At 54.7% G+C, this 20,054-nt stretch overlaps 1 protein-coding gene across 1 annotated transcript; it reads right to left on the bottom strand.

The window, feature by feature from the left end:
* Nucleotides 1–3,636: 3,636 nt before the first annotated feature.
* Nucleotides 3,637–17,540, bottom strand: CADM4 (cell adhesion molecule 4). The gene is made up of 9 exons (XM_045077209.1): nt 17,415–17,540; nt 8,392–8,538; nt 7,907–8,059; nt 7,522–7,656; nt 6,999–7,163; nt 6,762–6,852; nt 6,177–6,349; nt 5,229–5,357; nt 3,637–4,681 (listed from the first exon to the last, which is right to left on the bottom strand). Exons 1-9 carry the CDS (start codon nt 17,476–17,478, stop codon nt 4,572–4,574), a joined length of 1,167 nt encoding a protein of 388 aa, XP_044933144.1. The 5' UTR covers nt 17,479–17,540; the 3' UTR covers nt 3,637–4,571.
* Between the last annotated feature and the right edge of the window lie 2,514 nt (nt 17,541–20,054).

Here is a 20,054-nt window from a genome sequence, read left to right as displayed (position 1 = left end):
TAGAGGAGAGTTGTCATAATACCCTATTACTTGTAGGGTCCCATTTAATTTGGGATGTCTACTTTATGCCAGGATAAGTTTGCCAGATTTAGTAAATGTAAACAGATCATGCCTGGTTAAATTTTAATTTCAGATCAACAGAAAATTATTTAATATACATAGGTTCCATGCAATGTTTGGGATAAATATTTCTAAAAGGTTATTTATCTGAAACTCAAATTTAACTGGACGTTCCATATGTTACCTGGCAACCACACACTAGAGACAATCAGGACTTCCCACGAGATTACCAGGAGACATCGCTCACCAGTCCAGCCTACCTTCCCCCAAACTCACATCACACAGGGCCTTCCATAGTCAAGTGGAGACACTCTTTGGTGCACAAATCCCATTCCAGATGTCAAGTGGAGACATTCTTTGGTGCACAAATCCCATTCCCACAACGGGCCATACTGGCTTCCACAATTTAAAAGGACATAAATGAGGCTCCCTCACTACCACAAGGAAAACATTGCCTAGGCCCCACCAAATCCTGAACCTACAGCAACCAACTCCCAAGATGCCCTGCGTGAACATAACAGGCACTGGTTCCTACAATGCTAAGGCAAGGAGGCCAGAGCAAAACCTTATGCCAGACAATAAGGACTGGTCCCCACCATGCCCTGCGGCAATCTGTCCCAGGATGCGTCGGGCCTATAACAACCACCTTCCAAGGTGTTCTGCATCGAAGCATTCCGAGCTTCCAGGATGCTCAGCGGAAGGTGTGTGACAAAAGGGACTGGTTCCCCCACAAGGAGTTAGGATAATGCTTCCCAGAATGCACTAGGCCCATAACGACTAGCGGACCGCCTCCCACAATGCCTTAGGGCGGAGCGTCCCGTTTCCCCAGGATGCCCCAGGACTGCACCGAGTCGCGTTGGGGGAGAAAAGGGAGCCTAGGTCTCGCCCTCCGGCGACCACGGGCCAAGACGGCTGCCTGCTGGCCCCGGTGACGGGAGCCGTCACTCCCATCATGCAGCGGTGCCGTAGCGCCCGCTTCCCAGCATGCCCCGCGCACCCCTATCCCGGACACTCACCGGCGCTAGCTGCCCCCGCTCTGGCTCGGCGGCGGCGGCTGCACGCCTGGGCTCTGCGCCTGCGCTGCAAGTCGGGTAGGAGGGAGTGCAAAGCGGCGTGGAGAGTCTAGGGCGCTTGCGCGGCGAGATGAACCATTCCCGTCGCACAGTGGGAAGAGGGGCTCTCGGAGTCGGGCCATCGACGAGGCCCGCGCAGGGGGTTGCGGGGTTTGCCCCTCGCTGTCCGGGTTTACTTGGTACAGTCCGCGGCAAAACGGAACAAGAAACTGCAAGGCTTGCGCGTGCGTGAGCGAGCGAGAAAGCGCCTTCTAGAAAATGGGATGAGCTAGGGGTTGGGAGCACCAGCTAGGCCTGGATCCTGTGCCTGAGGCTTGCTTATTTGCATAATCTTAGTGAGGGACAATAGGAGCCCTACGGCGCTGACGGGATTATTTGCATATTCCCCGCAGAGGCCGTACTCCAGAACGCCGTGATTAGCATATGGGGGGCGCTTCTGAACAAGGCGCATGCGCTGAGGGATTGCGGCTAGCGCTGAGCGGGTGGCCTTTTAATTGGCATCAGTTTGCACCCGAAGAGGGGGCTCAAGGGCCAAGACACTTACTAACCCTCACAAGCCCTCCCCCCACCCCCAGCGTAAATATTTACTGCTCTCTTGTGTGCCAATCCTTGTGCTGGTGGGCACTGTGGTTTCCGCTGTAGACAAGACACACCTGGCTTCTACCTTCATGGCACCCCAAAGGAAGGAGAGCCACAAGTCAGACCCACAACCCAGAGTAGTCAGACTTGGGATGAGTGGAGTATAGGAAACTGTGGGAGCCAAAGGAGATGCCTGCCCCAGCATGGAAAGGCTTCCAAGAGGTAGTGAACTTTAAGCCAAGGATGAATAGAAGCCAATTAGAATAGGAGTTTTTCTGGCAGAGGGAACAGCAAAGGTAGAAGCCTACAGGCAAAAAGTAGTGCAGGATTTAAGAAAGTGATAGCAGCCAGGTATGTCTGAAACACAGAATTAAGAGAAGGGAAGGGCTCTTACAGCTGAAGTTAAGAGCTTAGACCACGCTGACGGTATCGGAAGCTGTTGCAGGGTTCCGGTCTTCCTGGAATTGACTCTGATTCCAGCTCTCCAGTGAGCTCCCATTACACTTAGAAAAAATCCGAACTCTATCATGGCTGAGGGGCTGTACACGTGATCTTCTCCTACTTGTCTCTGACTTCACTCTCCTCTATCCACTCCACAGTCTAGCTCCACTTCCCCTCAAACACTGTAATCTCTTTACCACCTCAGGCCTTTCCCCTCACTATTCTCTTTGCCTGAAAATGCTTTTCCCTCTGATCTTTGAATAGCTGGTCTTAATGCTCATCATTCATTTCTTGGCACAGGTGCCAATCAGGCTCTCCTTGATCTTTCAAAGATGGCACCTCCAGATTTGCTTTAGAAAAGTGAGTAGGGTGGGGCGCCTGGGTGGCTCAGTGGGTTGGGCCGCTGCCTTCGGCTCAGGTCATGATCTCAGGGTCTTGGGATCGAGTCCCGCGGCGGGCTCTCTGCTCAGCAGGGAGCCTGCTTCCTCCTCTCTCTCTCTCTGCCTGCCTCTCTGCCTACTTGTGATCTGTCTCTGTCAAATAAATAAATAAATAAATAAAATCTTAAAAAAAAAAAGAAAAGAAAAGTGAGTAGGGTTGTGGATAAAATAGGTTTGGCCATGAGTCAGTAGTTATGGAACCTGGGGTGAAGGGTGCATGGGACTTCGTTTGTCCTGTCTACTTCTGCAGTTCAAGTCTTCCATAATAAGTTAATAATACCCCACATCCCCTTACACTGAGTTTTATCTTAAGGGTAATTATGGCATCTGAAATTTAGGGTTGTTTTTTTGCTTTCTTGCTCAGTCTGTTTTCCTCATGGAAGCTTTGAGAGGGTTATAATGGAGTCACCCTTTTTCTTTGTGTCCTCAGGGCCTAGAACAGGATCAAGGTTCAGATTAGTACTAAGGCATCTAGAACACCTAACATTTGCCTATTTTGTTCACCATGGCATCTCCACATCTTTGAGCAGCACTTGGCACAAAGTAAGGGGTCAATATATTTTTTAGTCTAAAATTAGAATCACTCATTTAAAATTTAGTTGAATGAATGAGGGGTCAGAAATGCCAGGCTAAAGGGGTTTGACTTGACCTAGAGGTGAAGGGTTTTGAGCAGAGCAGGGACAGGTGTTGCCAGGGTGAGATGTGAGTCATTAAAGGAGGCTGACATCAGGGGTAGGGGTAAGCCAGGGTAAGGATCCAAGCCATTGGATCTACTACTGAAGAGACAGGACTCAGTGACCTTTGGCTGATGGAGTGGCCAGGGGAAAAAAAGACAAAAAAAAAAAAAAAAACCCCACAGATTTCTTGGAAAAGGGGAGGTGCCCTCCTTACCTCCCTCATACAGTGAGGTAAGGACCCTCTCCTGTCTTGAACCATCCACCAGTAACCATCTTACTCTTCTCCCTCCTCCCTCCCTTAGTCCAGTTCCCCTCCCAACATAGTACAGCTCTGGGCAGAGGGACAGACACACAGCCACCTGACACTTGTTCTCTCCTCAGTTTAATGGTGGTTAGTGGGATTGCCAAACCCCCTCCCTGTTCCCCTCCCCGTACAAAATGTGTTTTGTTTTTGTTTTTGTTTTTTTTACAAGAAAAAGGGGGCAAAAGCCAGGAATGAGGGGAGGGGGGTGCAATCTGATATTTTCATACAGATTTTTACTTTTTTTTTTAATATATTATATATAAAACCATAGAGACCAACGCACCCCCTCCCCAAACTCCTTTCCCTCTCCCTGGAGGGCCTGGAGGAGAGACAGGGAAGGCCCCCCCAAGGAGTGGGTGGACAGAGAGACAAATATGGATAGGACAGATAGGGGGGAAGGAGGTGGAGGGAAGGGGAGCCCAGGAACCTGGGGATTGGAGAAAAGGGTTGGGGCTGTCTCCCTCATCGCCCCCATCAAAGTTATGACACAAAGACACAGAATCCCTGTTTCCATGCCCTCCCCCCACCCTTACCCCCACCGTGCAAACATGGCTTTGCAAAGAGGTGCCCAGAGCTCTGTGGAACTCCTACAATGGCTGGCATGGGGTCTGGGACCCCCAAAGAAATCTGTGTTCCCCTTCCCTGCCCACCCCACCCTTCCCAGAATCTGACCCCCTACCCACAAGACCTGGTTCTGCAGCCTAGGGGCCCTGGCCTTCCCCCAGTTATCTTTCCCCAACCCAAACCCTACCGCCCTCCCTGGACTTGGGGGGTCTGGACCTTTGGCCCCTGCCCCCTGGGGGCCCCAGACTTCTGGGCCCTTGCTTCTGGCCCTTGCAGAGACTCGGGATCTGACACCCCCATCCCTGCCCAAGTGTCTGAGGTGTTAGTGGTGGGGGGAGAAGCCCACCATCCCAGACTCTGGTAAATGTCTTTGCAGCTGGCAGTGGGGTGGACCCCAGCCCAGGACCAGGCCCAGGCCTGGGTGGAGGTGGGGTCAGATGAAGAATTCTTCTTTCCTCTTGTGTCCATCGCTGCCATTGAGAAAGGCTTCTCTTGCTTCTCCCTGCTCATCCAGGCCACTGGCCTCGTGGGTCAGATAGGAGCCTGAGGGGTGAGAGACCCCCAGGCAGAGGCAACATATATGTGGACCCAGGAGTTGTACAGAAATACACAGGAAGAGGGAGACAGACAAGACATACCAGGCGAAGAAAGAGGGAGAAATGGAACATACAGGAAGAGAGCATCAAGTGCAGGGGATAGCAAAACAGGGGCAGAGATAAAGAGGTAAAAGCAGAATTAGGAAGACTCCAAAAGTTCACAGAAAGACCACCCTTATCCATTCTCTTGGCGGTGTTCCCTTGCTCTGCTCCCAACGAATCCAACAATTAGGAAGATAAATTGTTTTATTCAAACCCACGGCCTTAATTCGCCTTCAACGTTTCACCCCTTTTAGAGTCGTGGCAGAAAGGTCCGCCCTTTTGGAATTTTGGCCCCAGGTGCCGGTGGATTTCGAACTCAGGGTCTGGGTTCCACCCCTGTATCCCCTTGGCTGTACACCCGCCCTCTTACCAATCCAGCCCTATGCCCCTCCCCCTCCCGATCCCACAACCAACGACACCCCTCGCTGAATTCAGACCCCGCCCCCACTCACCCTTCTGCCGTACTGAGCACCAGACCATGCCCACCAGCACACATATGATCAGAAACACCAGTAGCGCCAGGATGCCGCCCACAATGGCGTAGGGCACCGACGTCTGAGCCTCTACCACCGCACCTGGGTCTGCCAGAGAGACAGGGCGCAGGACCAGGTCATCGGAGGAGGACGGTCCCAGCCCTGCCCCATCGCTGCTGATCTCTTGAACCAAACCACACAACTAACTGCGCTTGTATGTGCCACGCCCCTCAAATTACTGCCACTCCTGGCCCCTTGTCCCGGCTCCACTCTTTCCTGATGCTCCACTTCCACAAAGAATGCGTGCGGGTTGGTTTGTACACTGCCCGACTGACCAAGCCCTTGAGACCTTTTGCCAATACCATCCCACTATTCCTCCCTCCACCCCACTCCCCAAAGAACAGAAACAGGAAATCCCATTTCTTTCAGCTCCTGGGACTCACAGAACCTCAGGTCCAAATCCCTTCCCATCTTGTCTAAAGCGCTCCAGGTATTTAAAATGCTGCGCTAGGGCCCAACAACCTCCGAAATGCCTGTCCCACCGTCATAAGGGCTAAACACATAACACTTATTTTGTGCTCGGGGCCATTCCAACCGCCTTATATATTTAGCTCATATAATCTTCACAACCCTATGAGTTAGGTGCTATTGTTTATTTCCACTTAACCGGTGAGGAAACTAAGGCGCAAAGTTACCCGCAATAGGACACTGCGGAGCTCAGTGTGAAACCAGACGGTCAATCTGGCCGCAGAACTCCAGGAGTTCTGGTGGCCGTTGACCCCAAGGAATCACACTTTGCACAGGCCCCTTGAAAACCCCTCAGACAGTCCAAAGCAGCTTGCCCTTTCCCAAGGCCCCGCCCCACCCGGGACGACCGGAGGCCTCCTCCGAGGCCCCGCCCCCTGGCCGGCCGCGGCCTGCCCTCACCGTAGACCACGAGTACATAGAGCGCCCTCGCGTGGCCGTGCTTGTTGGACGCCTCGCAAGTGTAGGTGCCATTATCTGCTGATACCAAGCCTGGCAGTGTTAGCGTCTCCCCGACGGCCTCGGCCCGCTCTGGCAAAGACTCATTCCCGCGGTTCCAGCGGATCTGGTTTGGCCTGGGCATGAGCAAAGTATAGTGAGAGTTACGGACACAGGTGCCAACATCCAGTTCTGACTTCTCAATAATCTAGATAAGTAGCATCTCCCAAATAACAGGGTCCTTACTAGACCTATCCTTCCAGTAAAACCTGCAGTCCCGGGCGCAACTCCCACCCAACACCAGTCTCAGGAACCCAGCCTCCCGCCCACTGCCTGTTCGACTGTCAGAATCCAGGAGCCCAGGGCCCCACAGCTTCCTTCCTCAAGATCCACAAGCCCAAACCCCCAGACTCCTCCTCCCGCAGGACACAGAAGTCCGGGCCCCAGGCCGCTCTGTTCGCTCAGTCCCCTCCCTCTTCCCCGAGACGCAGGCGTCCAGGTCCCCGATTTTCTGGTCAGGACCCAGGAGTCTCGGGTCCAGGAGCTTACCTAGGGTTCCCCGATACAGCACACGTTAGCACCAGCGTGTCTCCCTCCCTCACCACAGCTTGGGAGGCGTGGATCCGGGCCGTGGGGGAGTCTGTGGGCGGAAGTTAGATGGGAGAGTGCTGGTTCAGGTCATCACGCGGGGCTGGAAACCCTCCCGGGGGCAAGCGGCTGGCGTTGGGACCCTCTGGTCCCCCCCCCCCCAGCCCTGTCTCCGGTCCCGGCCCGCCAGGCACTTACACTGGACGTCCAGCACGTACTGCGTCTGCTTGCTGTGCCCGGAGGGCAGCGCCTGGTTCTGCGCCTCGCAGATGACGATGCCGCCGTCGTCCTTGCGGTCCACGCGAAACCGCACTGTGCTCGCCACGCTCCAGACCTTGCCATTTTCCTGGCCGCTGCTCACTCCTGCCAGGCGGGGCGGGGAAGCTGTCAGGCCAGGGTCGGGCTACGCCCGCCGAGGGGGTACCCACCCCGCCCACCAGCCCAAACCTAAGCGCGCAGTAAGCCAGGCTCCGCCACTTATCCGCCGGCCGCGCTCCCCGGCCTCCAAGCCTCGCCCCACCCCCCGAACCAAGCCCACCGTCCCAAAGCCGCGTCCCAGAACTTCTCTCTCTTTCACTCCCACGCCCTCTTCTCTATCAGTTCATTTCATCGCTGCACATCGAGCGGTCACTGTCCGCGCGCTCTTCTCCAAGCCCCGCCTCCTCTCGGTCCCACGCCCCCGCCGGCACCTCCCCTCCCGCCCCCGCACCCCAGGTGGTACCTTTCAGCTCCTTGCGGTCGCGGTACCAGCGCAGGACCGCGGCAGGGCGCGACCGCGGAACTAGGCAACTGAGCTCCACCTCGCCTCCCTCCACCGCCTGCTCCCGAACCTCCACCACGGGATTCTCTGGGGCCACTGCCGTAGGGAGGAAGAGGTAAGGGGGGCGGTCAGCGGAGGCATTAGGTGGACTCAAAGTAACACGGGTCCCGGGGGGCGGGGGGGGGGGTCAAACCCAGGCTAGAGGCCAGGAAGACCCGCCGTGTTTACCGGGGCCAGGTGTCCAGGAGGTTAAAAAACAACCAGGTTAAAAAAATCAAGGCTCAGGATAAGAGAGAAGCAGAGGAAAAAGGAGAGGGGGGTTGAGGCTGAGGAGGGGAGGCGTTACCCAATACAGTGAGCGTGGCAATCTGGTGGTGGGTGTCCTCCGTGTAGAGCTGGCAGAAGTAGCCCCCCTCGTCTTCCAGGCGGGCATCTGAGAGCCGGATCCGCACGCGGCGTGGGGAGAACTCCTCAAGCTGGAAACGTTCGTCCTTCAGGGCTAGACAGAATGGAATAGGAAGGGATGAAGCTGGGGAATCCTGGCTTGAGGGGTCCCGCCCTTCCACCAGGAGCTTAAAGATCCCCGCTCTGCGTCCTTTCTCCAGCCAGCCATACCTGTGCATCTAAGGGGCCCACCTAGTTTTTCCCTTGGGGACCTAGAATGATGCAGGCCCTCCTGCCCACAGGACCAGGAGTCCAGACCCCTAGCTCCACAATGTCAGGACCCAAGAGTCCACACTCTCCACTCTGGCTCTGTCCTCTTTCAGGACACAGGGGTTGGGCCCCAGCCCTCCTCCTTCAAGACTCAAGATTCCCTACCCCAGCACTCACCGCGGGTGCCATTGAAGAAGAGGGTCTGCCGGGCTGGGTTCTGAATGACAACTATGGACCCATCGTACTGGTGAAGACGGCAGGTTATCTCCGCCACCCCTCCCTCCGCCACGGTCACATTCTCTGTCTGTACTTCCTGTCCAGCCCCTGGACCAGTAGACAGAGAAACTAGTTGAGGGCTGCAATTCAGTCTTTTCTCTCTCCCTCTGTTCCTCCCCCAGCCAAACCACCAATCTCTTTCTTTCCCCTCTCATTCAGTCCATCCCATCCTCCTCCATTTCCTGAGGGCTGGACTCTGGGAGATGGAGAAAATCCATCCAGAGGGGCTGCCTTCAAGATCCATTGGTATGTGTTCTAATGGGGACAGCATGGGGCACACCAGGAGCCCAGGGGAAGGGGAGAGACCAGGGCCACCTAGGGAGATGGGTGATCAAAGAAAGTTCTGGAAGGAAGCTCCACTGGACCCAGATCTTAGAGCGAGCAGATCACCAGGTGTGGGAAGCTGCCCATCTTCCACACCTGGGCACCCGTTGTAGTCTATCTGCAAAGACGGCCACAATTTCCTTCCCATCCCTGCACGTGTCCTTTTTAAGTTGACTTCGCTCCTCCTCTCATTCAGGGGACACTCTGGCCTTGTGAATCTGAGCAGGCCCTGTGACTTGCCATGGCCAACAGAATTTCCTAAAAGTGATACTGTTTAGAGTTCTGGAGCCCAGGCCTTGCCATTTCCATTCATGCCTTCTTGCTGTCCTGAGACCCTTGGGTGAAGACTCCCAGACCATCTTCCTTGACGGCAAGGGACCACGTGGAGAGAGAAGCCCAACCAGGAGCCAACACCACCTGCCAGTCATGTGAATGGGGCCATCCTGATCCCTCCAGCCCCAGGTGACTGCAGCCACCTGAGGGACTCCAGCTGAGACCAGAAGAACTCCCCAGCCAATTCAGTCCAAACCGCTGACTCCCAGAGTCATAAGCAAATAACATGACTCTTCTTGCAAACTACCACGTTCTAGAGGGTCTGTTACACTGCTAAAGTTAACTGGTACGACACACGATCAGGCTACATTTCCTACGATCCCTTGTACTCAGCTGGGGCCATGTGACTGGGTTCTGGCCAATGGGATGTAGGTGGAACAGAGAGACACCCCTTCCAGTCTAGCTCATATCACTAGAGATCCTTCTCGCTGGCTGAATGGAGAGGACCCCAAGGAGCCTTAGGAAGACAGGATCACAAGCTGGAAGGAGCCCAGGGCCCTGACTGACTGTCCCTTGCGACCTGCCTGCACAAGACTGTGACACGAATGAGAAATTCACTTTTTTGTTAAGCCGTTGAGATTTCAAGGCTCACGTTATTGCAGTTAACCTATCTGGATTAATCCATCAGAGGAACAAGGCAGGGGATTAGTAAGGGGGTATTTTCAGCAGGGGCACAGCCTAGAGTGGAGCTCAGAGCTGGGGTTCATCAGCGTCACCATCATCACTGTCACGGTCATCTTCAAAATAAAATAACCACATAGTGGTAGCTAGTGTTTATTAGGCACTTGTGTCAGGCTCTGCAGTAAGGGTATCAGCTGTACAATTTCCATCTCCTCACCATGATACCCGAATAAGCTGGGCACTATTATCAATCCCCAGGGTTTTTTAATTCCCATTTGAGAGATGAGAAAAACTGGTCTGGAGAGAGAAAATGACTTGCTCAAGGTAAGGTGCAGTGGGGGGTGGGGGGCGCAGAATCTGCATCTAGAACTCTCTCTTAATTCCATAGTTTGCTTCCACATCCCCTCCTGGCTGTCTGGGTGGAAGGAACTGTGTGCAGCACTGGGGAGAGGTTCCGGGATGTGCTAGTGAGGGGCCATGAATGCCAAGCTAGGAGATGAGCTTTTATTCTGAAGGCTGGTGGAGGGAGGTTTTTAAACAGGAAAAGTGCCATGACCAGATTGGGTTATTTACCTTTAAATGTGGGATAACTATAGCTTCGTGTCTCTTATGGCCCATTCATTCAAGCGTTTCCTGAATGTAGGTAGGTGTTTAGGGGCTGGGTGCCCAGAGATGAGTCAGATGAGGACCCTGCCCTGGAAGGCCTTCCAGATTTACGGGGAGGTACACATAAATCAGTGTAATAGCCCATCAGAAACGTTATATTCCCTGTAACAGGGCTAGGTAACCTGACTGGGATGCTGAGGGGTAGAAAAGATAAATTCTGGAGGATGGAGGCAGAGACAGCTAGCTTTCTAGCCAGGAGCCATAATTCCCTTTTCTTAGTAAAAGAACCTGAGTGTATTTATGGATGCCCTATGTCCAGCAGAAAAAATACTTCCCAGACTCCCTTGCAGCTAAGTGAGGCCATGTGATAAACTTTCATCCCGTTTGATAGAAGGAAAGCTAACTCCTCTGGTAATTCATGTGGTAATTTGGGGAGGACTTCCTAAACAAAGGGGATAAGTCAGTCTTCTTCTAGGTCACCTTTATGCTGCCTGGAACTAGGATGTGAGGCTTGGAGTTCTGGCAGCCATTTTGACAAGAGGACAAGGGCAGTAGGGAGGTGGAACTAAGAGCCCCAAGGTGCCTGAATCTCTGGTGATGATGTGGAGCTGGCTGTCTACTTTTGGACTTAGCTGAGGTTTGAATATCATGCTTTGTGTATATAAGCCACTATTAGGGGTTAATTTAGCACCTCCTGGAACATCCAGCTTAATATGTCCAATCCTGGCCTTAAGTATTTTCCTCTCCATGTTTTCTCAATCTCCGTAAATATCACAACCTCCAACCAGTTGCTCAGGCCTAAAAACCTTTCCCTCACTCTGACATCCATTCCATCAGCAAGATCTATCCATCTACCTCTAAAACACCCAAAGCAATTCACTTTTTTTTTTTTTTTAACCTCCTCTACCACCACCCTAGTCCGATGACACCATCTCTTACCTTGACCTTCAAGAGTTTACTCCCCGGGCTCCCTGCTTTCATGCCTGCCTCCCCTCAGGCCATTCTCCACACAGCAGACAAATGGATTTTTCAAGAAGGTAAATCAGATCAAGTCATCTCTCTGCTTAAGATGCTCTGAAGGCTGCCCATGACATTGAGAATAAAATCTGGCCTCCTTCCCTGGGCCTTCAAGGTGCTGTGTGGCCTGGCCCCTCCCTGACGGCAGTTCCAGCCACCCTCCCGCTACTCCCTTCATTCCAGGCTCATTGGCCTCCAAGTTCCTCAGACTCACCGAGCATGATGCCACCTCAGGGCCCTTACACTTCCCTTGGCCTGCAGTTCTTTGCCCTTGATCTTCCCACAGCTGCCTCCCTCATGCTCTCATCAGGTCTCTGCTCACTCGCACCCACACCTCCTCAGGGAGTCCTCCGCTCACACCTGGTCCCTCTGCCCCCAGAACACTTTCTCTGCCATGCCATTTGTACTATTTCTTCTACGGAGATCTCCCTGAAGTTATTTTGTTAGTTTGCTTACTTGGTGATTGTGTTTGTCCCCCATCACTAGAATACACACCCCACGAAGGCAGGGGTGTCATCCACTGGTTTTGCTGCTGCACCCCTAGTGCCTCAAAGTGTGCCTGAAACTCGGTCCATGTCTGGGAGACGGAGGAATGAACAGCTTATGTCAGACAGGATTTCACTTCTGCCTCCTGATGACTTTGAGACGTCATCATTCTCCTCCTAAACACCTGGGTTGATCCCAGCTGGACCACTGGCCATCTTTGTGACCCTGGGCAAGTGGTGTGACTTTTTTGATGCCCTCTATGTAAAAGGGGGATGATGCCAGGGCCTGGAGCCTGGGGAGCCCTTCCTGCAAAGCTCCTGTTATTACAAGTCCAGAAACATACCCATGCACAGGAAAACTGGCTTGCCTGCACATTCTGGTGCCTAAACAAACAAACAAAAAAAACACCACAAAAAACCAACAACAAACAAACAACCATCTTAAAGCCTATCCATAGATCCTGGACCTCAGGGCTAGCCCAGTGCTAGCCCCCCATTTTACAGATGTGGAGAATGAGGCTCAGGGGTCCCAGGCAAGACAGTGGCAGAAACTCAACATCTCTTGGGAGCCATCAGGAACTCTACATCTGTCCCCCCCTCAATTATTCCTCTGCTCTCTGCTTGCCGGTGCACATGGAGTGAGGGTGGGGGGCTTTTGTCTTGTTCCCTCCCCCTCCTGAGGAGTCAGTAACCAACAGTGTCCGTGCCTGGAATATTAATGTCCCAGGAGCTTTTGTTTCGGGGTTGGGGAGTTGGGGGGTGGTGAGGCGGGACTTTCTGGTCTGAGAGGGCGAAGCTTTTGGGACTGGGGCACTGGCCCTTTAAACGGTGTTGACAGCCTGGAGTCGTCATGGGGATGGTGCCTGGAAAAAGGGACTGGGAGGGCCTGGGAAAGAGTGGCCAAGCAGGTGATATGTAGAGACCCAGAATCCAGCTCTCTCTTCCCTTAGATCCGGGAATCCAACCTCCCACTGCCTCCTCCCGGGATCCAGGAGTCCAGGCTCCTAGCCTCCTTCTCCAGTCAGGATCCAGGAGTTTGGGTTCTTAGCCTCCTCTTCCTCCTGCAACCCTAGAAATCCTGAGTCCCAATCTTCTCCCCCTTCAAACCCAGGAGTCTGGGCTTCCAGCCCCCTCCTCCTTCAGGACCCAGGAGCCAGGGGTCCAGAGTGCACAGCTGCTGGATGTTTCCACGGAGACTAAACGGGGTGGGGGGAGCACTTCCTGGGTCCTGAGTCAGCAAATACCCAAGGGAGTCTCAAGGTCATGGTTCCGGGAAGGTCACAGCCACCCCCTCTGTATCCGCTCCCCAGGGGGCTCATGGCTTCATGCCTCCTTCCCCCACTTCCTCCCCTAGGGAGGTGGTACATCCCTGCCTCCTGAATGAACCCCCCCTTAGCCCCCCATCAATGGCGGAGTCCGAACATCCTAGCACAAAGCATCAATTCTTCCCCAGCTCAGCCTTGTGAAGGCGCCTGTATTCGCAGGACCTAGGCATCAGGGTCCCAGCCCCTCCTCCCTCAGAAACCTGGAGTGGGACCCCCAGCCCCTTCCTCTCCCAGGAGTCCGTAGTCTGTACTTCTATTGCTAGGCGTATGGACCCTCAGGTCTCTTCTCTCCTCAGACCCAGGAGTCCAAGCCCCCAGCCCCCTACACACACACACACACACACACACACACACACACACCCCACACACACACACACACGTACGTTCAGGACCCATCGCCTTCTACCTCAGACCCAGGAGTCTAAAACCCCAGCCCCTCCTCCCTTGGACCCAGGAGTCCTGGCCCCCAGCCTCCTCCTCTCCCAGAAACTTGACTCCTGGTCCACAGTCTTCAACCCTCAGAACCACAGTCCTGCCTTCCTCCCAGCCCCCTGTCCCTCTCCAAGGGGGACAAGGGACCAAGCTTCAGGTGGGGGCGTAGGGGTGAGTCAGCAGCCTCACACACAAAGTGTCCCCTGTGGCCCCCCTCACGTTCCTGGGATATTCGGAACTCCCTAGATTCCGGGCCTCGGGCCCAGCCAGGGGGTGGGAGGTTCCCCCTGGGTGTGGGGTCATGGGGGAATTCCTGCTCCCTCTGGGAAGGGTGCAAGCCTGCACTGAGCCCTCACTGTCCTATCCTCCACCCCCAGTCCCCTCTATTCACCCCCTCCCAGGAGAGCCCAGGCTCTGTCCCTGCCCTCTTGCCCACTGAGAGCCTGCAGAGGAGCCTTGGGGCCGGGCTCCCAGAGGACCTAAGGGCCTGAGACAGGCTTGGGGTCCACACTGGCAGGAACCAGTGGGTGCTTGGTCTTGGTGCCACAGGCCATTGGGCGCTGGCAAGTCTGACTGTCTCCAGGCACCCCCCCCACCTCCCCCACCCAGAGAGAGAAAGCTGCCTTTGTGTTCCCCAAGACGGGGACAGGCCAGGCTCGCACGACATTAACCCACCCCAGGCCCCAGCCCTGCTGTGTCTAAGGTCTTGGAATCCACTGCAGAACCTGACCCCTGCTCTGGGGACTTGGGCATCTGGCTCATGGGTGGGTGGGGGTCAGGAACAGAAATGTCCCAAGACCTGCACCCCAGGGTGACTCATACTGGATGGAAGGTCCCCCTGATCTCAGAGGGGCCGGTCAGAACTTTAGCAGGGAAAAGTGAATCACTTGGGAGGAAAACATTTGGGATCAACAAGCCCCCCCCCCGCTTCTACAGAGCCCCCCTAACTCTTAACAGTCTCTCTGTCTTGTCTTTGTATCTGGATATCTGTTTTCTCTAACCCCTTTCAGTTCTATCTGATTCTGGGCCTGGGAATCTCTGGTTCTGCCCGCGTGCATCTGGGCGGCAACGCATCTCCCTGTTTCTCACTTCCTTTCGGCTGCCCGCCCTGGGCCCTTCCTTCCTTTGGCATAAATCTCATCATCCTTCTCCGGTGTTCTTGGCAGATGTGTAAGCCAGGAAAGACAGAATTCGTTTTTGAAAGGGCACAAAGGGACCCCATCTTCCAGCCCCATTCCTGCTGGCTGGCCAAGGAGAGAGAGGAAGGGGGGTGACAAAGAGGAAGATGAGGTGGGGACCATGGGCTACCCCCTCAGATCTGGTGGCCAAGGTCATTCAGAAATACCCAGTGAGAAGGAAAGCAGGCAGGGCCCTCTGACACCAGGTACTCTGGCTCCCTAGCGTATATGGTACAGAAGGGGAAAGTGAGGCTCAGGAAGGGACAGAGGCGAACATGAAATTACACCAGAGAGAGGCCGATCCCTTGGCTCCCCGTCCAGAGGGCTCCCCAGGATACCCAGCTCTCTCCCAACTTGTAAAGCCCTGTGCTGTTTAATTTAGAGAAAGTTTACCGAAGGGATTAGGGTGCCAGGACACAGTGACTTTAAAATGAGAACCAAGCCTATCGAGCTACCTTCTCAGGAATGCTGGAGAAAGGATCCCTGAACTGGGTAGGCCGTCATCTTGGTCCACCTCCTGATTCTGAGACTCCATCCCATGACAGTCTAAGCTGTCAAAATTCTAGATATCAGAGGCGTCAAGATTCAGTCGAGATCTCAGAATTTTAAAGATGTCAAGAGGCTAGAATCCTAACGCTATCAAGGTCCTAGGATTTTAAAGGTGTCAAGATTCTAAAGACTTTGGGATTCTAGGATCCTGAAGGTGTCAGTGTTTTAAGATACCCTCAGGTTCTTTGTTTACTGGACTCATTGGTTCTAGGATTCTAGGAATCTGGTTTTGGGGCCTAAAAAAGAAAGAGAGAAAAATAAAAACTGGATGGCAATGTGGTACCAAAGCACTCATCTGGGAAACTGTGGCGTGTCTGCTGCAAAGAGAGGAAGAAATGATGAAAGTTTCAAGCAGTGGCAGAAGACTGTAGAATAAAGCAAGGGGCGGCAAAAGAAGTCAGCTTTGCCCCTCACCTGGTCTTGAGGAGAGGAAAGCTCTGCCTCAAACTCTGCAGGGGTGGGGCGAGGTGAGGTGGGGGAGCTGTTGTAACCGCACCCAACTTGCTAGAAACCCCTTGGGAGGTCTGAGCTGGAGTTCCCTTTCAGGTCACTGAGTTCAACATCCTCACTTTACAGACAGGGGTACTGAGGCCCAAAGAGCGGAGGGTGCTCAACAGCCCCCGCTGGGGTGAATGGCAGCAGGCGGGATTTAAATAAACTCAGCCCCCCAGCCCTGTGCCATCTGGCTACCCGCCTCTCCCAAATCTCTACACGGCTTCCTGCCCTTCCCGCTTCCCGGTGCTGCTCTGGTGCTGCACTCCCCCTAAGAGCGGCCTTCCCCACCAGGGAGTTGGTGGGGGGGCCTGTGGTAGGATCGAGGCACACACGCACTGTGGGAGTGTGAGTGTGTGGGTGACGTTTCCTGACCTTGTCCCCAGCCTCAGGGTCACCCTCTCTTGGAGGTCCCTGGTTTTTCACAGAGTGTGATGAGGATATGTGGACGGCTCCCTGCCTGTCCTGGAGGGGGTCTTCTCTAGAAGTTATGGCCTGGGTGTGTGAATGGTTGGGGATGGGCAGCGTTTGGGAGGCAATTGCTGAATCCACGTGTGTGCCCACATGCCAAGGTTCCTCACACACTTCCCCACACACATACATACACACACATTTCCCTCCAAGGCCCTTCAGGGTGCCCTGTCTGACTCAATTCCTCTCCAGGGGGACAGAGGGATAAAGGGATGGAGAAATGAAGGATGGAGATGGGGGAGGTTGTAAGGGTAGAGAGGGGAGGCAGAGAGACAGGGGACAGGGACACCCTGGGACAGGGATGGGGGTGGGGGGTTGGGGGGTGGGGTGGGAGGAGGATAGATGGTGGGGGGAATGAGGAAGAGAGGTGACAGAGGGGGCTAAAGAAACAGGCAGGAAAGACAGGGGATAGAGACAAGGGGATGGGACAGATGAGGGACAGAGAAACAAGGGTGACAGTGAGACAGGGACAGAGGGAGAATGGGGGCAGAGCGAGAGGGCAGAAATATAGAGGGGCAGAGAAGAGGGAATAGAGATGATGATGGGGGGACAGAGTGACCCAGTAAAAAGGGACAGAGACCAAGGGACAGAGGTGGGGGACAAAGACAGGATGGAGAGGTGGGGGACACGGAGGCAAGGAGAAAGGGGGACAGTCAGGGGGACAGGACTTCCAGACTGAGGGACAGAGGACAAGGGTGGGGGACAAGGAGAGAGACTAAGGGACTCAGAGACAGGCGGACAGAGGGACGCAGAGACCGGACAGAAGGACAGCGGGACCGGCCCGGAGAAGGCGGGCTTGCGTGTGTGTGTGTGTGTGTGGGGGGGTGGTCTCCGTCCCTTTGTCCCCGCCGGGATCGGGGCCTGTGCAGGGTGGGGGGACTGCGGCACAGCGGCCGGGGCCCGCGTCCCCCTCCCCCGCTCGCGGCTCCCAGCTCCCGGCTCCCGGCCCGCGCTGCGCTTTGTCCCGGGGAGGGGGCCCGGCCCGGCCCCGCGCGCATTGTTCGGCCTCTGCGGCCCCGCGGCAGCCGGGCTGTCACCGCAGCGCGCCCCCCACCCCGACCCGGCCAGCCGACCCTGGCCCTCGACCCTACCTGGCCCCGCCGCGGCCGCCCACAGCAGCAGCAGCGGCCACTGGAAGCGCCGGGCCCGGCCCATGGTGCCGCCGCCGCCGCCGCCGCCGCCGCCGCTCGCTCGCGGCCCGGCACCTGCACCGCCCGCGCCGCCCGCCCCGCCCCCGAGCCCCGCCCCCTGCCCGCCCGGGGGCGGGGTTCCGGGGCCGGGGCGGGGCCGGGGCGGGGCCGGGACCCGAGAGGCGGGAGACCCAGGGGGACCACGGGTTGATGGGGGTGGGGGATGGTGGGGGTGCGACCCCCCAAGAGCTGGGGAGATGGGGGGAGGCGTGCAGGGGGTGCGGGAGAATGGGAAGGAGCTGGGTGTTGTGTGAAGAGGTGAGCGTGAGGATGTTGGTGGAAGGGCGTGCGAAGGTGCAGGTGTTGTGTGAGGGGAAAGTAACCGTGAGGGCTGTGTGTGAAGGTTTGGGGAGTGCGGAGGGGAGCGCTGTGTGAGGGTGTGAGCACCGAGGGAGGAGGTGTGTTTTGTGGGAAAGGTGAATGTGAGAGGTGTGTGCTGCGGACAGGTGAGTGAAGGTGAAGGCGTCACATGACAGGTTGTGAACTGAGCCACCTCGAGATCCGGGAAGACAGCAGAGGGGTGCCTGGGCAGGTCCAAGAACTCCCGGGGCAGGGCTGGGCGGGGCTGGGGTCAGGCCCCACCCTTCCAGACCCGGGAATCCAGTGTTTCCACATCATGCATCATTCTCCCAAAAGGGGCCCCTGAAAGCGAACCAGCTGGAAGGAAGCCTGAGTCCCGAGCCCCAGAGAGGGAGAGGCTCCTGTGGACGCTTCCCAAGCCCTAGGAACCAGCTTCCCCACCTCGCTTCCCTGCTCTTCTTGCCCTAATCTCTTTGTGTCCCCCTCTCTCTATGTGCCCTTCCCATTTTGGTCCATCACCCCTCCAGACTTGGGTCCCCTTTCCCTCCTGGGAAGTGGGTCTCCCTTAGCCTACTTCTGTGGGACATCATAGACCTGGGCCAAGTTTATCACCCATAGGACCCAGAAAGAGTGAGAAACCCTGGAAGGTAGGAGATCTCAACCTCTCCCATGCCCTTTTGACAATCAGATAAACAGATATACTATGAAAATTCTTACTCTTTATCCCCGCCACTACCAAAACAGTCTACATCCTGTCCCACCAGGGGATTTCAGCTCCAGATCCTCTTTCTGTCCTCAGTGTCCAGTTCCCAGCATCCTGTCTTTGGGACCCAAACTCCCATCAATCCCTAAGTCCTCAGGACCCTAGGATCCTCATGGTCCTCCAGACCAAATCTCCCATCATCCTCTGTGTCCCCAGGACCACAGCTCCAAGCAACTCCTTTCCTTTTCCATTCTCAGGTTACTCTTCTGTAAACCAGGGAAAGAAGCCTCACATTTCCTGTCTAAGGATAGGTGCAAGAGAGGTGTCTGACCTGGATGTGGGATACTGGGTTAGGGGGTAGGAACCTATAGGTCTCCTTGCCCATGACTAATCAAATGTCTCCTGCTCCCGCTGAAGGGAAATCAATACCCAGGAGATACTAGTTTGATTCTCAGTTGTCTTCTTTGGGACCTACCATTTCTCCCTTCTGAGGACACCAGGAGAGTGGTGGTCCTGACCCCATCCCGTCCTAATGGGTACTTTATCCATTAGAGTTTTCATGCAGGTGACAGCAAACCCAACCCAAGTGGCTTAAGAGAATGAGAATTGGGTCACATATTAAAAAAAAAAAAAAAAAAACAACAACAAAAAAAAAAACTGTCAGCATGGCCTGTCTGTCTCTCTGTCCTAAGGGTAAATGGCTGCCCTCATGTTGCAAGATGGCTGGCAAGTATGCCTGGGGCCGCACCTTTCCTTCTCATCTGGAGAGGGGCAGAGAGACAAAAAGCAAAACAGATGGAGAGAGCCAGACTGAAGGAGACTGAGAAGGGAAGATAGAAAGGGGGAGCAGATCTTTAAGAAACTCCTCTAGCAGAGTGGGGAAATAACTTCCCCCGGAAACTTCTAGAAAACCTTTCATTGGGTTTCATTGGCATAGATGATGCCATCTGCCTATCACTGAACCATTATCAAAGGTCAGGGGATGAGATTATGCTGATTCAATTAGACATGAATCACAGGCTCCCCCCACCTTCTGGCCAGAGGTGTCAGTTTTTTAAAAAAGAAATGATACTGGGGAACACACTCCTGGCCCTGCTATGGGGGGATAGATGGGATGGGCACACCATGTGTTGACCATTCTTGAATTTTTAAAGTGTTGGGATAGTGCAGACTTTGTTAGTTGTTTACTCAATATCATTCTGGGAGATACTAGAAATATGTATTTGGTCTCTGCCCCTGGTTCCCGGCACAGAGCTCCTGAAATCCTTATAATTTCCTTGGGAGATAGGAGTGTCTTTTATTTTAATGAGGTGACTCTGGGTGAGCTTCTGGACGTCTCCTGGATGAGAGCTGGTCACCAGAAGGAGCAAATAGTTTATTAGAAGCTTGGAATTTTCAGCCCTGCCCCCATTCTCTTGAGAAAGGAGAAAGGTGGAAAACGGAGTTAGAGAATGATTATGTTTATGGGATGAAGCCTCCATAAAATCACAAAAGTTACAAGATTTAGGGGGCTTCCAGGTTGGTGAGCCCATGAAGTT

The sequence above is a fragment of the Mustela putorius genome, unplaced genomic scaffold, assembly GCF_011764305.1.
Source record: "Mustela putorius furo isolate JIRA1106 unplaced genomic scaffold, ASM1176430v1.1 tig00000196_pilon_pilon_pilon, whole genome shotgun sequence".
Taxonomy (NCBI): domain Eukaryota; kingdom Metazoa; phylum Chordata; class Mammalia; order Carnivora; family Mustelidae; genus Mustela; species Mustela putorius.
The sequence above is the reverse complement of the archived record's forward strand: the minus strand, read 5'-3'. Positions and strand labels throughout refer to the sequence as shown.